The sequence below is a fragment of the Protopterus annectens genome, chromosome 3.part0, assembly GCF_019279795.1.
Source record: "Protopterus annectens isolate FY-2018-M chromosome 3.part0, PAN1.0, whole genome shotgun sequence".
Lineage (NCBI taxonomy): Eukaryota > Metazoa > Chordata > Ceratodontiformes > Protopteridae > Protopterus > Protopterus annectens.
Genome location: NC_056731.1, coordinates 431115312 through 431135956, shown reverse-complemented (window position 1 = coordinate 431135956; position 20645 = coordinate 431115312). Strand labels below are relative to the sequence as shown.

The window sequence follows — 20645 nt, the reverse complement described above, 5'->3', positions numbered from 1 at the left end:
TTCAATACCTGTTTCACAGAGGCCATTCAAACTCTTGCCAGCTTGACAGCTTAACTTTGCTAAGCTCCAGTACTAGCCCACCCCCTCATTTTACTTGCAACCAGTCCCAACATCACATATTCTCACCATTATCCAAAAACTTAAACTAACTACCCCCTCAGCTGTCCAACTACCTGCTGAATATCTGCGAATAGCAGCCAAATCTATAGCCTATCCCATTTCCATCCTGATTAACAGAACCATAATCGAAAGCAACATCCCAGCTATCTGGAAAATCTTTCACATTATACACCTGCATAGAGGTGGTAACTCTTAACAAATTTTCTAATTACCGCCCCATTGCCTTACTTTCTTCTCTGGCAAAATAATGGAAAAATACATCCACAGTCAACTACTAGACCATCTAATCCAAAATAACTTACTTTCTAAATGTTAACATGGATTCAGGCCATTCCACCGTACTACCACTGCCCTCTTATCCTTTTCTGACTGCATTAATAAAAACCGTATCAACAATATTCTTTCCTCTGCACTCTTTATTAATCTCTCAAAAGCATTCAATATGTTTAACCACCAGCTACTTATCAATATCCTCAAATCCCTTTCACTAGATGCATCAGCTATAAAATGGTTCCAGTCCTACTTAGATAATAGCAGGCTGTGCTATGGGATAACAATCTATCTACCCATCTCCCCATTACCCTTGGTGTCCCTCCAGGCTCCATATTAGGACCTCTTCTATTCTCTGTTTTTATTAACGACCTTCACTCAGTAATTCCTCATGCGACCTGTATACAATATGCTGATGATTCCACATTAATATGCTCGGCCACTTCTACATCTGAACTACAGTATCTAACCCAAAAGGTGTTTAATACAGTAGAACAATGGTTTACACAGTGCTGCCTCCTCTTGAACTCCCAAAAAACAAAACCTTTGCTCTTCACCCCTACCTGGAAGTCTTCCCCAGTAGATTTCAATGTCATATCTAATAATGGTACTCTCATATCTCCAGATCTAACTACCAAACTCCTTGGAATAACAATAGACAACAACCTTAACTAAGACACTCACATTAACAACACAATTAAAACTGTAAATAGACAACTGGGCTCCCTCTATAGGAACAAACCATTTCTTACCCCAGCAGCCAGAACAACTATAGCTCACACCCATCTAATCTCTACACTTCTTTATGCCTCACCTATTTATACTAATCTGTCAAAACATAACCTCAACAAACTTGAAACATCCTACAATAACACTGTCAGATTTGCCACTGTCAATCCTTTTAGAACCCACCACTGTTATAATTTAAATCAGCTAGGATGGCTTGAGCTTCAAAATCAACTAAAAGTTCACCAACTTACCACTGTACACAAGACCCTTTACCAACCTACTAATGCTCCAATACTTTCTACACTCATAACCCCCTACAAAAATCTTAACACCTTACGCTCTTCAAATCAAATACTTGTTTGTATAAGTAAATCCAACAACCTGGCCGGAGACTCTCTGTTCTCTAACACTGTTGGAAAAAACTGGAACCTACTTCCCAGTGAAACTGCATCATTGTCCTCATTATCACCTTCAAACATAAACTGAAATTATACCTTACAACACACTGGTTATGCCCCTGTACACTATACCTTACAACACACTGGTTATGCCCCTGTACACTATACCTTACAACACACTGGTTATGCCCCTGTACACTATACCTTACAACACACTGGTTATGCCCCTGTACACTATACCTTACAACACACTGGTTATGCCCCTGTACACTATACCTTACAACACACTGGTTAGGCCCCTGTACACTATACCTTACAACACACTGGTTATGCCCCTGTACACTATACCTTATACCAGACTGGTTATAACCCTGCACACTATACCTTACAACACACTGGTTATGTCCCTGTACTAACCCTGACTAACTTCCCCTCTCTATTACTAGCTACTGCTTCCCAGTACTTCTCTGTACTATGTCTAATTTCCTTGTTAACAAAGAGAATTTTATCTTGTAGATAATACCAATGTCTGTAGTGTTTTCACTAATATTGTTTGTTAAATGTATGTGTGTTACATTAGTGATGTACTTGTTGAAAGAGTTGTAATCATTTGTTACATTATGTAATGTACCAACATTTTATTAGAATTGTGTTCTTGGAGCTTTTCTCCCCGGGCCTCTACTGAAAATGGACATATATCCAGTTAGACTAGCCCGGTCAACAAATGTAAAATAAAATAAATAAATAAATATATATATATAGACCCACCCCAACTGCATGTGCAAACATGGGGAACATTTTTTGTGGGTAGATGGCTGTAAGAAAAGAAGATTCTTTAAAATGTGAATAACTATATGATCCAGCAGGAAAAAATACAGTTTATAAAACAAGAAAGAAATTAAGTGAATTGATAAAGTTTTACTATGTTTGTGGATGATTTATTTATTTTGTTTTTATTTAACATTTGTTTACCAGGAAAGTCCGACTTGGAATGAAGCCAATTTTCAGCTGTGGCCTGGAGAGAAACACTCCAGGTGCATGTCTTTGTAACGTGGGAGAAAACCAGAGTACCCGGATAAAACCTACACCACCACAGGGGAGGACATGCAGACTCCGCACAGAAGGCACTCCAACAAAGAATCGAACTGGAGAACTTCTTGCTGTGAGGTGACAACGCTACCACTGCACCAGGACAATGTGAAGAATTGTTATATAATAAGAAATGTGAAATGTACGCTATGATTAAAATAACTAAATTTTGGTTTAGCAAAATGGATGAGGGTTTAAAGTAATAAGTTTACAGATTTTTGGAATGAATGTACGTTGTTATGCATATATAAATATCATACAAAGACAATGAACAGTTGAATGTTTATACAAATAAAGAACCTTTACTGTTTTTAAGAAGAGCTATAGAGTCTTACACGCCTACCCAAGGTACTACAAAAACAGACAGATGTGACCTGGGATTAAAGTCTCATATGAAAGACATCACCTCAACAGTGCAGCATTCCTTCAGTACTAGACTTGTCCCAGTACTTGGTGTGGAAACAAAACTCTTAACCTTCTCATTTTCTGGAATCATGCTAAACATTTTATAACAGATACTGCAGTCTTTTTCTATTTACTACTTATATTATTGTCAGTTTTCTTTATTTAGTGTTCAGTACTTAGAATCTGTTTAAAATTTGCCTTTATATACATGCACTAAAAATTACAATGGTATCAGTAATGACTAGAAATTGTACTTTAAAGTCTTGGAAATAATTTCTGGATGTCATCTTAATAAAAATGAAATTTCAGTTTTAGATGAGCCATAAAATGAGTGTTACTGCATATAAGACATATTTGTGTAAGTCCAGTTTGGGTAGTAGGTACATCACATGCATTGATACTGTGTAAGTTCTAGGCTGGTACCTGCAAAGACTGCACATGATTGTAGTGTCATTCTGTTGTCTGAGCAGCATTTAAAGACAGAAGAAGTCTCTGTCTAGTCTGATGTGTCTTTTTTAAATATCATGTAATGCACAGCATACTAGAATTAAAACCATGTCATGTGTATATGCAAGTTTTCAATGTGATATGCTGACTAACCATGGGTAAAAGAAAGAAAGAAGCCTAAAACAGCACAGCAGATGAAATGAATCAATTATACTCCTATAAAGGTGGTGACATAATTGCTGGATGAATGATGACTCATGCCACTGTGAGAATGCTTTTAAACAGAACTAATTAATGGACACAATGGGAAGGCAATCTGCAATGACTTTTATGTAAAAATGACTTATTTGCGGAGACTGCAAGAGCTTCTGCAAACAGAACTAAATTCAGAATAATTGTACTGACGTGATAAGTGTGAAGTGTTTGGTACTTTCCGTCATACCTCTCGACCTCCTAGAACGACCCCAAAATAGGGACTGTTTTTAAATACTGCTCGTACAAACTTCAAAAGTTGATAGAATAGCAGATTTTGTATTTGTGTGAATTTTGTGAATGGTATGAAGTCTGAAACTCAAATATCTATCATTATTTTCTGACTTCAACCTCAATGAGTTGCAAATGATTTGCCAAAAAAACAAAATTTTATGAGGAATAGACCAAAAATTTGAAGCAAAAGTCTGGGCATTCAGTAAAAATCTGGACAGTTTAGATGTATGCATTCAGTGCTCCCTAAAATAGCATACTCAGTCACTTCTTTGACAATTAAAAGTTACAATGGTAAAGACTTGTGCAGTGTGACTTGTGTATATTACTAAAGCAATGCAGTGTTTTTTTTTCATGATCAGTTATTTCCCAGATATGACAGAAGTGATTTGTAATGAATGCAATAACAATACTAGGTCTAATTTCATATAAAATGAACTAGTACATTTGTAACATTTATATATACTCTTGTTAAAGTAACAGCTGTGAACAATTTTGTTTTAAAAGAACACTATGCAAAATGAAGGGTTGTGCTGAGATTGTGAATGCATTTTAATGATTTTGTGAAGAAAGATCAACCCCTGTTGAAAAGATGGAAATCTATTTTGCACTGAAGGTGTCAGGAAAATGTATACACTACAGAAAGCAAAGGGCAACAACATATATGGATCATCACACAGTTTACTAGCACCAGAGAAGCTAAGTGAAATCAATTGATACTGTAACAGTTCAGCAGAGTTGCTTAATCTCGTGTTCATCAATTATTACAGAGCAATCATCATTTTGTAAATGCAGTCAGACTGATGCAAGTCTGTTTAGCCATACAGGAGAGTTGTGCAGTTTACTGGGCTGCTGTCAGTGCGAAGGGGGGGGGGGGGGGCAGATTGCACATTAACTGATAATCTTGGCTGTGGCATGTATGGTGCCAGTACATACAAATATAAATTCTTTAAGAAATATCTGGCAATAGGCAAAGTACTCAATATAACAATTTATTTCAAAGGCGCTGCAAAAATGCTGCTAAGCTATGAAAGACAACTCAGTATAATATTAATAATGTATCTAATAAAATAAGACAGAAGCAAGCAGGCCTTCATTTCAGAGAATGTCACATAATGACAATGATTACTGGTTAAAGAAAAAACAACTGCAGAATTTGCCATAAGGCAGAGAATACTGCTTGATAAAGGGCATATATGGATCAACTGCACTGACAAGAATGATAGAAGCAAAAGGCACAGGAAAGTAGTACAAGGAATTAAATGGGCATGAAGTGGCCATTACAGATAGTCGACCTGAGGCTGAAGAAGTGCAATGTGATAACAAATTTCTACAACAGGATTTGTGGTGTTTGGGAACACACAATGGGATAAAATATGCTTTACTAACTGCTTTACAAATATGAACCCATTGTACAGGAGGCAGTGGTGGGACTGAAAAATGAAACTCACATCTGTGGCAACAGTGTCTAGAATTTCTGTTTTTAAATATAATGAACTACAGAGATAGATAGATAGATTAGATAGATAGATAGATAGATAGATAGATAGATAGATAGATAGATAGATAGATAGAGATATACCTCTAGCGAAATTTTGGTTAGCATTAAATATGCATACTGTTAAGTAAGTGGACCTAACATTAAAACAGACAGCAAATTACATAAAAATGGCAAAACAGCATTAGTGCATAGTCCATCTGAACAAAACCCAAATTGTTTAGTACACAATGGATATGAATATGGATCTGGATGGTACTTTACTAATACCATACATAAGGCACCACAATATGGCAGTTGTAAGGTCACCACTGAAAAATTGTTGCAGATTTAACTGCTGCAGATTGCTTTTATGACATCTTGTGGGATGTGACAAATGAACAATGGCTTCAAGATAGCAAGGAAATGTATTTGTTTCACAAATTTCTCATTGTGGACGCATAAATGGTGAGTGGGCTATAAGGAATGAACAGGTAAGAAAAACATTGAATTGAAGGCATAATGTATAAGGTTTTATCAAACGTTTTTACAGTTCACCAGAATGGGTCTACATAGAAACAGATGGAGAACTGTGGTGAAGCCTATCAGATAGCTAATGAGATGGTAAAGGAAAGTACTCTGACTAATTAAAGTAGAGCTAACTCTAATGCATAAAATATTCAGCAAGGAGATGCTGATTAGTGTTGGCTCAAAGCCTTTCACAAAGTTCACCTCAAGGGAGACTGACGTGCCCCAACAAGTTCATGCAATGTAACAGGGTATTTCAAAATGCAGCAAACAAACCCACTACAGTAATGTGAGCAATGCTGTTAATGAATGTGAACTGAGGTCCAAATGGAACCTATTGTGACCTGATGCCCTGATACGCATCCATAGATGGATAAATGACCAGAGTAGTAACCACAGATGGATGCATGCCTTTACTGATGTTTATAGATAAAAGGATGATAAGACAGGTGCATATATAAGAATAAGTAACTAGACCAGTGCACATAGGTACATGCATGGGTGGCCAAATCCTGGTAATCAAACTTAAACATAGAAAAAATATTACCACATTAGGGTTTAACTATAGTTAAAATTAGCTAATTGTGCATGAATACAAATATAAGTAAATATGTATTAATTACTGAGTAGCTAATTACCTTAGAGTGCTTTTAGTATATTGGGATCTTGTGTTTTTATTTTTATTTTTTGTGAAGTAACAATCCATTCCTAGTTACCAATGTTAAGGAGGACTACCTGCTGCAGTGCTAAATACACATAACATTTACTTCCTCAAGGGGACTCTAATTAAGTCTGCATAAAGCATACTATATGTTGCCACTACTGTACATGTGTTATGTGTTTGTCTGTGTGCATTTGTAGAAGGGGACACCCAACTGGGCTGCCATTCTTTTAAATCGAGCAACATATACAGAGGCACGAGAGCTATCTCCAGTCTGACATGTTATTTTTATGTATTGTACAGGCACTTCAAAAGGACATTGCTCTGGAAACAGGCATATAAATTGCAGTGTATCCAGCACATCAGTTCTCACTAGGGAAAGGTATAACCAACAGTCATGGTCAAATGCCGATGCCCATGTCTCAGGACTATTCTCAGCATCATGACCAGCTCCATTCTTGACTACAAATTAAAGTGTTACTGAAACTGTCATGGTCCAGAAGGTGCTTGCTGATTATAGATAGTGTTGCTACTGAGTAGCAACACTATCTATAGTGTTGCTACTGAGTAGCAACACTATCTATAATGTTGCTACTGAGTAGGATAACATTATTTTTGTAAATAAGTAAAAGAAAAAAACTGTATACATTTCAACAGATGTAAGACAAATACCTCTCTCTACCAGGTGACTAAGCACAGAAGGTGTTGCCCTGGCTGCAGTGCTGGTGTTCTGGATTCAACTAGTAGAATCAGAGCTGGAAAATGGTAGTTCTGCACAGCTACAGGTTAACTATTCTAACTCTACAAATGGTGAGGATCTTAGTACCCTGGCAGCATCTCTTAGTGGATCCTACAGGCCAGTCCATTGATCAGCAGTTGCTTGCTCTAAATGCAGATGGCATGAGTAAGACATAAGTATGATATAAGTATGATTAGTATTACATGCAGAAGACATAAGTATGTAAACATGATTAGTACTACATGCAGAAGGCATAAGTATGTAAATATGATTAGTACTACATGCAGAAAACATAAGTATGTAAATATGATTAGTACTACATGCAGAAGGCATAAGTATGTTAATATGATTAGTAACATGCAGAAGACATAAGTATGATGTTAAGTATGATTATTATTACAAGCAGAAGACACAAGTATGAGGTAAGTATGATTATTATTACATGCAGAAGACACACGTATCAGGTAAGTATGATTATTATTACATGCAGAAGACATAAGTATGAGGTAAGTATGATTATTATTACAAGCAGAAGACACAAGTATGAGGTAAGTATGATTATTATTACATGCAGAAGACATAAGTATGATGTTAAGTATGATTATTATTACAAGCAGAAGACACAAGTATGAGGTAAGTATGATTATTATTACATGCAGAAGACACACGTATCAGGTAAGTATGATTATTATTACATGCAGAAGACATAAGTATGAGGTAAGTATGATTATTATTACAAGCAGAAGACACAAGTATGAGGTAAGTATGATTATTATTACATGCAGAAGACACAAGTATGAGGTAAGTATGATTAGTATTACATGCAGAAGACATAAGTATGATGTTAAGTATGATTATTATTACAAGCAGAAGACACAAGTATGAGGTAAGTATGATTATTATTACATGCAGAAGACACACGTATGAGCTAAGTATGATTATTATTACATGCAGAAGACATAAGTATGAGGTAAGTATGATTATTATTACAAGCAGAAGACACAAGTATGAGGTAAGTATGATTAGTATTACAAGCAGAAGACACACGTATGAGGTAAGTATGATTATTATTACATGCAGAAGACACAAGTATGAGGTAAGTATGATTATTATTACATGCAGAAGACACAAGTATGAGGTAAGTATGATTATTAATACATGCAGAAGACACAAGTATGAGGTAAGTATGATTAGTATTACAAGCAGAGGACACAAGTATGAGGTAAGTATGATTATTATTACATGCAGAAGACACAAGTATGAGGTAAGTATGATTATTATTACATGCAGAAGACACAAGTATGAGGTAAGTATGATTATTAATACATGCAGAAGACATAAGTATGAGGTAAGTATGATTAGTATTACATGCAGAAGACACAAGTATGAGGTAAGTATGATTATTAATACATGCAGAAGACACACGTATGAGGTAAGTATGATTATTAATACATGCAGAAGACATAAGTATGAGGTAAATATGATTATTATTACATGCAGAAGACACAAGTATGAGGTAAGTATGATTATTAATACATGCAGAAGACATAAGTATGAGGTAAGTATGACTATTATTACATGCAGAAGACATAAGTATGAGGTAAGTATGATTATTATTACATGCAGAAGACACAAGTATGAGGTAAGTATGATTATTATTACATGCAGAAGACACAAGTATGAGGTAAGTATGATTATTAATACATGCAGAAGACATAAGTATGATGTTAAGTATGATTATTATTACATGCAGAAGACACAAGTATGAGGTAAGTATGATTAGTATTGCAAGCAGAAGACACACGATGAGGTAAGTATGATTATTATTACATGCAGAAGACACAAGTATGAGGTAAGTATGATTATTATTACATGCAGAAGACACAAGTATGAGGTAAGTATGATTATTAATACATGCAGAAGACACAAGTATGAGGTAAGTATGATTAGTATTACAAGCAGAAGACACAAGTATGAGGTAAGTATGATTATTATTACATGCAGAAGACACAAGTATGAGGTAAGTATGATTATTATTACATGCAGAAGACACAAGTATGAGGTAAGTATGATTATTAATACATGCAGAAGACATTAGTATGAGGTAAGTATGATTATTATTACATGCAGAAGACACAAGTATGAGGTAAGTATGATTATTAATGCATGCAGAAGACACACGTATGAGGTAAGTATGATTATTAATACATGCAGAAGACATAAGTATGAGGTAAGTATGATTATTATTACATGCAGAAGACACAAGTATGAGGTAAGTATGATTATTAATACATGCAGAAGACATAAGTATGAGGTAAGTATGACTATTATTACATGCAGAAGACATAAGTATGAGGTAAGTATGATTATTATTACATGCAGAAGACACAAGTATGAGGTAAGTATGATTATTATTACATGCAGAAGACACAAGTATGAGGTAAGTATGATTATTATTACAAGCAGAAGACACAAGTATGAGGTAAGTATGATTATTATTACATGCAGAAGACACACGTATGAGCTAAGTATGATTATTATTACATGCAGAAGACATAATTATGAGGTAAGTATGATTATTATTACAAGCAGAAGACACAAGTATGAGGTAAGTATGATTAGTATTACAAGCAGAAGACACACGTATGAGGTAAGTATGATTATTATTACATGCAGAAGACACAAGTATGAGGTAAGTATGATTATTATTACATGCAGAAGACACAAGTATGAGGTAAGTATGATTATTAATACATGCAGAAGACACAAGTATGAGGTAAGTATGATTAGTATTACAAGCAGAGGACACAAGTATGAGGTAAGTATGATTATTATTACATGCAGAAGACACAAGTATGAGGTAAGTATGATTATTATTACATGCAGAAGACACAAGTATGAGGTAAGTATGATTATTAATACATGCAGAAGACATAAGTATGAGGTAAGTATGATTAGTATTACATGCAGAAGACACAAGTATGAGGTAAGTATGATTATTAATACATGCAGAAGACATAAGTATGAGGTAAATATGATTATTATTACATGCAGAAGACACAAGTATGAGGTAAGTATGATTATTAATACATGCAGAAGACATAAGTATGAGGTAAGTATGACTATTATTACATGCAGAAGACATAAGTATGAGGTAAGTATGATTATTATTACATGCAGAAGACACAAGTATGAGGTAAGTATGATTATTATTACATGCAGAAGACACAAGTATGAGGTAAGTATGATTATTAATACATGCAGAAGACATAAGTATGATGTTAAGTATGATTATTATTACATGCAGAAGACACAAGTATGAGGTAAGTATGATTAGTATTGCAAGCAGAAGACACACGTATGAGGTAAGTATGATTATTATTACATGCAGAAGACACAAGTATGAGGTAAGTATGATTATTATTACATGCAGAAGACACAAGTATGAGGTAAGTATGATTATTAATACATGCAGAAGACACAAGTATGAGGTAAGTATGATTAGTATTACAAGCAGAAGACACAAGTATGAGGTAAGTATGATTATTATTACATGCAGAAGACACAAGTATGAGGTAAGTATGATTATTATTACATGCAGAAGACACAAGTATGAGGTAAGTATGATTATTAATACATGCAGAAGACATTAGTATGAGGTAAGTATGATTATTATTACATGCAGAAGACACAAGTATGAGGTAAGTATGATTATTAATGCATGCAGAAGACACACGTATGAGGTAAGTATGATTATTAATACATGCAGAAGACATAAGTATGAGGTAAGTATGATTATTATTACATGCAGAAGACACAAGTATGAGGTAAGTATGATTATTAATACATGCAGAAGACATAAGTATGAGGTAAGTATGACTATTATTACATGCAGAAGACATAAGTATGAGGTAAGTATGATTATTATTACATGCAGAAGACACAAGTATGAGGTAAGTATGATTATTATTACATGCAGAAGACACAAGTATGAGGTAAGTATGATTATTATTACATGCAGAAGACACAAGTATGAGATAAGTATGATTATTAATACATGCAGAAGACATAAGTATGATGTTAAGTATGATTATTATTACATGCAGAAGACATAAGTATGATTTGCAGTAAATATAGAAGGAATGAGTACAAGTAAGACATAAGTATGACGATAGGTAAGAATGCTTTATAGTTCTAAAGGCAGCTGGTATTATATGCACTGCATACTTAGTATGTACACCAACTATAAGAAGAAACTCTTCCCAGTGCAACCAATCATCCCCAGGTACCAGTCTCCCACATCGCACATACCTGATGACAAGATGGGTCACCAAAATGCTAATCTTATTCTGAGAAGAAGTACTACAGTTAGGGTGATACAGACTGCTTATATCAGGTGGGGCAGAGGTGATGGGTCTGTAGGACACTAATATGGCTAGATGGTTAATGAAAGTGTAGTATAAAATGCCCTATTACCAGAATTACTCACAGCATGTTACAGCACAGTCTCTAGCAAGTCTTGAAGAAAACTTACAAAAATGCAATTATTATGTAATTCACTCTGCATTCCATATACAGTCATGTATGTAGTACTTGCATATATTTATGGCTGTACAAATGTGTAAGATGCTTAGATTAGTATTTACTATGAGGATGTCTGTTTTTATACTTTTTTCTCTATCTTAAATTTTAGTCCTGTGTTGTGACATCACAACTTTTCAACATGACAGCACCTGTATAGTACCACAGTGACTGCAAAGTCTTAAAACATGCTAATTTAAAACATTCAATAGAAAGAAAATTGAAACATATAAACTGTTTAAACTCAAAAATTTTGTTTTAAGGCACACTACACTTGTACTAAATAACTGAGAATATAAATACAGCTGCAAAATAAGTCCACTGTTTCTAAATACAATTACTCAATTCAATTTAAAAGACAGGGTCAACTGTTGTTCAAACAAACACAACTACATTTAGAAAATCAATGAACCTACTTTTTTGTTTCTTTTGGCTGGCTAGGGTCTTTGACTTTGATTTTAACAAATCACAGATTAAACCACCCAAAAGCCCCCACACCGATTTTCCTTAATAATACAACCTCTTGCTTTGTTGTTTGTAGTTTTTAGTGTAATTAGAAAAGTGATTCTTGTTAGGTCCATTAGCAGCCATAATGTACATTGCAACACCTCCTGGTACCCATAAGTATGGATGAGGACTGGAGATACCCCACAGTAATGTTACCGACCATCACACCTGACTCACCCCATAGTTTCTAATGTCATTAAAGTGCACCTCTTAAATTGGTTACCACCTCAGAGGTCTTTCACAGTCTCAGTAAAAAAAGAAGTTTTAACTGAATACTTTCAATGTCCCTGTTGCTAGTTTTCTGTCTTAAACCTAATCAATGATTTTCACCATTCACCAAAAAAATATCAAAACCCCTAAAACTCTTCAGATATCAGACCAAAATAACAATCTCGCTGAAACCACCAATGCCCTTGAGTGTCTGGGGATACAGAGAGATCAAACACTAACTTTTCAGAACCACAAAGACAAAGTCAAATTATAGATTCATGCATACTTACTAGTTTATTGATCCATGATGATCTTTGGAAGCTTAGCCATGCATTTTCAAGAGGTTTATAGCCCTTATATTATAAGTATTAATAACTCAAAGCCCTTGTATTTTACATATGAATATTCCAGATCTCAGACATTATATGGAAATCCTTATCTATAGGGATAAAGGTGTAAAACCAGGTGTGAATTTGCAGTTTCCCATCCATTCATACTGATTACATTTGAATAGAGTAAGAAGTGTACTTTGGTTTATGAGGAGATAAAGATGACTCCAAAGAAGCAGTATTCTCTCTGATAACCTCCATGTTCTGTATGTGTTGTAGACAAGATAAAGATCTCATGAGCAGGTGGTTATGCCACCACTGCACTTACAGGTGTGCAGTAAGTCTGAAAGGATGGGATCACTACTCCGTAGTATGTAAGATACCAAGAAGAGAGGTGGGACTTTGAGATGGACAGTGTTGCTTATATGATTTAGGTCCTTGATTTTCCTGGTGAGAAAGCATTGTTGTCATCCAAGTTGTGTGAAGTGTTTGGGCAGGTGCATACTGAAGGGTATATTCTAGACAATGATTTGCCTAATAAGTGCTGAATACAGTGAAATGATCAGATGCCTAAACATGAACACCATACCCTTACTTTTGTGGTGCACAATGATGAAGGACTTTCTTAGTGAATACATGGTGATTAAAGGATAGTTCATTATCTATATAGGTTCCCAGGTCCCTAGTTACTGGATACATTTTCAGGAGTATATTGTTGATGTGATAGGTATAGCAGATGTCATGCTTAACAAAAGATACTATTATATACTTTTTGGCATTTAGTTTTAGGCCATGGTTTTGACACCAGCTATTTGTTTGGGAAAGACCCTCTTGGAGGATATTGGTATCTTCTGGAGAGTTTATGTCAGCTCCAGCTTTACAGTCCTCTGCCGACTCCTTCAGTGATAAACCCTAACATTAACTTTGACCTCTAAGAAGTACATTTAGCTAGATTTATTTACTTATTATTTTATTTTACATTTGTTGACCGGGCTAGTCTAACTGGATACATGTCCATTTTCAGTAGAGGCCCGGGGAGAAAAGCTCCAAGACACATTCAAAATACAATACAGAAGGAAATAACAGTAAAGATACATACAAAATGCAATATAGAAAGTAGTAGTAGTTAGAACAAATAAATTTTAGTTAGAACAAAAATTTTTTTTTTTTTTTGTCTTTAACAACTACACCAGAGTGTGGGATGGTGTTAAAAGCCTTTGTGAGGTACAGATATTTTGTTTGTACCCATTTTCCTTTATCCATTGCTTCAGTAACCTTTTCAAATAAGTCAACTAGGTTAGGTAGGTAGAATTTGTCCTTGGCAAAACCAAACTGGCTATAATCAAGAGTTCCCAGGTTGTCTATGTCTTCATTTATTAATTCCACAATGATACCTTCCATAGCGTTAAAAACTTAAGGGCCTATAATTACCTGGGTCCACTGATACCCCACCTTTTTGCAGTGATATGCCTGTTACTGTCCTCCATTCATCCAGAACAAAGACTGGAGTCTGGACATGAATAACTTCTGTAGGCAGTTTGACAGTTCCTGTTTCAGGCTTCCCAGTAGGCATCGTGATATGCTATCCAGCTCCACAGAAGCAGTGTTATTGGCATTTGACAGTGCTTTCAGGACTTGTTCTTGGGAGATTTTTGTGTGTGTGTGGGGGGGGGGGCAGTATGGGATCTGGGATTCTAGGGGTGGCGATGGAAGTAAAGTTAGAGATTGTCAAACATTAACCACCTTCTGTTCTGGGGCTGTACGATCTCTCACTTCCTTTCCTCTCCCACTAGAGCTGCCATAGGCAAAGGTATATCATTTCCCAAAATGGAATAGAGACTACCATTACCTGCTATTGCTTCTTAAAAACAGTCTTCAACCTTACAAACACTTGCCAACAAAATCTGTCTCTTCATAGCCAATTTTCCTAAACAAAAAACTACTGCCTCTCCATAAAGAAGACTAACTTGCTTCCAGTAAAGCAAAGAGCTAACCTCTCAGCAAGCTCCCTAATCTTTAATCTCTTGCAGCTAGACATTCCCATAACGCTTCTCATTAAACTCTCTCCTATAGACCCCACCTACAGCCTACAAGGCCAAAGTCTGTCAGGATCAGCTCTCAAAACACTCAGAACCAAGCTTCGCTGTATCAACCACAGCTGCTCTTTGTTAGCCCCCAGAATTATGGCATTAACTACCCTTCATCTTAAAAGATATTTCAACATATACCAAACAGACAGAAGAATTAAAAAAGTACCTTGTGAAGTGATGACACTTCAAATATCCAGACTCAGGCAATATAACTTAACACCACCTTTATTCACACATCCGTCCTCTTGTCAGTCTTGAATCTTGTCCACCAGCTATGTAAACCCTGTTTAAATGTACATGGCATTCATCAACAGCTATTAGCTGTGGTCTGACACTCTCTGCTTAACTCACCTACTTACTGTTTTTGTTAACAAAACAAGTTTTCTTTTCTCTGTCTCTGTATATGTCTATTATGATTTTGTAATAAGAATCATGTATGTTACTATTTGTATTCCCTTTCTCTTTCTCCAATGCTACATAGAGAACATATGGATTTACTACTTCTTGCAGCTCTACACCGATACTGCACCTCCAGTTGGTCATTGTTGATCAGTGCCTATAGCCAGGTAAACAAATAAATCCTAATATTTTTTATTTTACATTTGTTGACCGGGCTAGTCTAACTGGATATATGTCCATTTTCAGTAGAGGCCTGGGGAGAAAAGCTCCAAGCATGAACAATAACAAAGTTAAAAATATATAACAAAGACATGTATAATACCAGTATATTATAATAATACTGAAGACTTTCCACAAAAAACTCAAACATATAATGGTGAAGCAGCCTAATATTAGATACCAAAATTCAGGAATGTATTCTGTAGCATAGAATAGACAATTTACAACAAATAAAATGGAACATTTGTGTATCCACATCTATCAAAGTTCACTGCAGTACAATAAAACACAGTGCGCTGGATGATAGCTGGCATGAATCTAAGCAATGCTTTTACCTACTGACGCAGTAGAGCACAGTGTTTATAAGAGGTCCCTGAGTAGACCAAACCCACAGCACATCTAACATTTGATGGTGGCATTATGAAATGACAGAAAAATATAAAGCCACTTGCCCACATTTCTAGGAATCATTCAACTGATGATTCACAAAGAAAGCAGGCCACTACAAATCATGCCATTTAATTCAAATAGCTCTTAGTGTCCCTCAAATAACAGGAATATACTTACAAAGGCAGCTCTGAACTATGCCTGTCTTCATTTTTCAGAAACAAAAAAGCACATGACCATTTCATTTTACAAAGATGACTGCCATTTATTCCTAAACAAACAGAAAATCTGCAACAGACACAATAAGAAACATTGGCTTAAATAAAAGCATTCACATTCATTTTTCATTATTTAACCTATATATGAAAATTTTTGCTTATTTCACACACCAGCATCTTCCAAGCTACAGCGAGACAGGACAGTTTGACCTCAGACAATTCGACCTCGGATGATTTGATCTCAATGTAATTGTATACACTTTTATGTTTAAACTTACATTTATTTTCTATGAGAATAGTTAGTGGACAGTTTGACCCTGGATGATTTGACCCCAATTATATAAAAAAAAGTTTTTAAAGTTTTATAAAAGCATTTTATTTCTTAATATTTCAATCATGATTTTTTCCATCTGAATTTGATATATTATTTAACTTTTTGTATATAAATATTTTATTTAATTTGCAAATACAATTAAATTAATAATAGTTTTTTAACTTAACTTTAAAATCAAGATTATTTGACATTGTAAGCATAAATATTATTTTAAATTAACATTAAGACATTAATAATAATATTATTATTATATGTATTTCAAATGCAAGTGTTTAAAACAATTATATATATATATATATATATATATATATATATATATATATATATATATATATATATATATGGTTCTACCTTACATAGTCGACAGTGCAGAACACCGACAACGCAATCATCGACACCACATAATCGACAGTGCATAAACATGACACCTCACATGCCCGACAACGAAATAACCGATGGTTCACAAACACGAAACCTCATACGCTGCACACACCACAATAACAACAATCAACAAACAAAACACATCCCCTGTCCAAAAACCACACACACAACACAAGCACACCAAAATCCTTACAAACCCACACTAAACCTCACATACACAACTATCTACAACCCTAACCCAAACCCTAACCCTAAGGTCCGTCACTATCACACACTCAGCTAACCCGCGCCCTAACCCTAACTCACTTAACCCACCCCTATCCCAAAAAACTGCCACTACCGCACACTTACCTAACCCGCGCCCTAACCCTAACTCACTTAACCCGCCCCAACCCAAAAAATACCACTACCGCACACTTACCTAACCCGCGCCCTAACCCTAACTCACTTAACCCACCCCTATCCCCACAGACCGTCAATATCCACACTTACCTTACTCGCACCCTAACGTCCGTCACTACCGCATACTTACACAGCCTTTTCTCATGTCGGTATCCTCGGCGTCAGTGTTTTCATCCGTCGGTCTTCTGCATTTTCGATCTTCTGGCGATCGCGATTGCGTTGTCGATGTTCTGCACTGTCGACTATGTAAGGTAGAACCATATATATACATGCACACATATACATACCCTGATGAATTCTTTTTTCTCATTTTTTTTAGGTAATCTTTGACATTTTCTCCGTAATTGTGTGGATGCACGAGCTGTATATAATATTTTTTTTTTTATTTATGTCAAATTGTCTGTGATTTATTTTTTCTTCCCTTGCCATTTCAATGGGGTCAAACTGTCCGGGGACAAAACGTCCCGTACCCTTGGACACAATAAGAGTAAATGGCTTGCTCAAGGTTATTGATGTCATCTCCAACTTGTGTTTTATCTACTTAATTTTAAACTGGAACCTGGATTACCTTAACAGGGCTATGCTTTGCCAGCAAAGGTCACTTTAATAAAAAGATAGAAAGCAATTAATTATCTCAGCATACCCTTTTATTTCATTAAATTTATAAAAATACTACACTGACAGTGCCCTGACTGTACATTTGTATATGTTTCTTGCATACAGCTGCCACACAATGTTCATTTATATCTACTGACCATATAATTCCTAGCAACCCCTGAAGCCTAACATAACAGCTTTCCCTTTCTTCCACCTGCATTAACATCTCTTTGATTACATACCATTCCATACCTGTAGACCACTGAACTCATAATGACTTAGCAGAGTTACAAAACATTAGAAGCTCTCATTGGTGTGTGGAGGTGGTGATGATTAATTCCCAGTGTACACAACATTTTCCGATTACTACAAGATGTGTAACAACATCTAGGAGTAACAGACAAACAGTTCCATGTTTCTGCTGCCATGACATCTGCCTAATCCAGCTGAGAAAAATGTGTGCTGAGTGATGTCATACATATCGTCCCCAGTAACCTCAGCTAGGAGCTGGCATTATGACAAAACAGTTATTTCCAGTGGTCACGCTCTATGATGACTACTCATTTCTACCTACATTATCCAGCCTTTAGGAGCCAGAGCATTTAAATACCATATGCTATTTGGGTATGTATTTGACTCACTTTTCAGTAAGCCATGAACAATCACTTTCATTTTGCCAAACAGGCAATCAGTGAAGTGTTTCTAACTTGCACTGAGGTTTCCAACCTTTAAGTTAGTTATATTAATGTGTTCACATAAGAAAAGTAAAACCACCAGTCACTTATTTAACTAAGTCCGATCATCTACAACTAACTGAAAAATAAATTGAAGGCAATAACCACATTCAAGCACAGGCTGATACTAAAGTAGTTAGGTAAAAACCCTATGACAGTTGGCAAGACAGATGAACACACTATTACAATTAATTCCCTTATTACTCAAACCCATTCTTTTTTTTTGTCTTAGACAAATATTAGTTAAAAGCATACTGGTAATTGCTTGAGAAAATTCTAGAAGCCACAGTGGTTTCTAACTGTTTATGCTATATTCTTTGCATCAATGTGACAAAAAAGGTGGTCATAGTTACCGTACGATTGGTACAGATGGGAGTGAATGCATTGGTTCCACAGGTGAACAGCCTATCTCCACTCACAAGGAGAACACGAATGTAGTTCTGACATTCCTCCTGCAAAGATATATGACAAGTGATCAAACATTTATAATGCTAGAGAGAAATCTACAGCATCATGCAAAACCTGACTAGAGTCATTAAATCTGAAAATGCACATGGGTTACACGTGTTCTAAAAAAGAAAACACTAGAAATAATTCAAAATCTGTAACAGATCATTGACATTTTTCTGCTTCTCTTGGAAGTCTGTACTTAGATGGCTATTTAGCTCCCCACCAACTATCACAATCATCACTGCTGCAACAGCTGGCATTGTTGAAACTTGAGGGCAACTGTTTGCCTAACTTGCCACTACTATACATTGCCGTTTTCTTCTTCCAGGGTAACATTATGGTGCCAAATGGGTTTTCCCCTGTAAACAGCAACTCTGAAGTACTACATGGAATATGACATCATGCTGCTACGCAAGTGTCTACCATAGCAGGTTTGAATTTTTCAGTAAAGTTGTCTGCAACTGCCACTTATGAACAACAGGCAATTTATGTGTATATTTTTCTTAAAAGTAGTATTAGCATTTACAGCCTCTAAAGCCCTTTAATTTTTTTTCTAGAGTGATCTTTTTCATTCTACATGGTGATATGCTCAATATGTCTAGCTCCCTTTTTACTAAATTTCTTATACAAATGATGTTACAAAACTCCCATTGTTCTGTTCTCCTCAGCAGCTAGTTACCCTTGCTCATCTCTTCAGCTCAGCGGCTAGTTTTCCTTGCTCATTAGGTAAGGTTGTCATATTATGTGAATTGGAATTACTTCTTTCCAATATCAAAGGACACATTTCCTCTTTTGTTCTTTTTACTACAATCTTCTGCCTTCTGCACTCCTGCCATAAAAGCTTTTGTCTGATTATAAATAACTGCTTTTCTTTCTTTTTAAATAATCCTAAATTATTATGTTCCAAATTCATATGAACAGTTTCTCTGTTTTTGTCCCTCTTCTTCATATACTTGTTAATTTATGCACTTAATAAAGTTCTTCTCACCAGTCCATCCATGAAACATAAAAATGCCTCATATCACAATGTTCTGATTAAAACTTCTCCCATATTTGCTTTGGAAATATACAAGGATCAACTTGTAAACAAAAGCTTTGCCACAGTAAATGTATTTTCATTCAGTATTAGCTATAATTGTCATGTGAACTGAAATGCAAGTGATTTGTTTTTTATAGTTAAAGACTTCAATACCTTTTCAAACTATAGCACAATCTATTTTAGCGTCACTGTTGTCTTTATAATATATTTTTCCTTATTCAGATGATACATAATATTGCTTACATTCTATCAAATTCTGTGTCGAGTTACAATCTACTCTTTTATCTTTTCTGTCAACACAACTAGGTTCTCTCTGCAATATAGTTCTTTTGGTGTTATTCTTTAACTTACATCTATTGTCTTATGCCCTCACTTCTACTCTGGAAATGTAGTGTCATGTATGAATTTGTAGTTTTATAGGC

General features: G+C 35.4%; 1 protein-coding gene across 2 annotated transcripts in view; it reads right to left on the bottom strand.

Moving 5' to 3' along the window:
* Positions 1 to 20645, bottom strand: part of SEMA5A (semaphorin 5A) — a 2688572-nt gene that overhangs the window by 1206630 nt on the left and 1461297 nt on the right. For both annotated transcript variants that reach the window (XM_044064865.1, XM_044064863.1), the window contains one exon: positions 19088 to 19186. In XM_044064865.1, coding sequence (XP_043920800.1) covers positions 19088 to 19186 — 99 coding nt within the window. The remainder of the gene's footprint in view (positions 1 to 19087; positions 19187 to 20645) is intronic.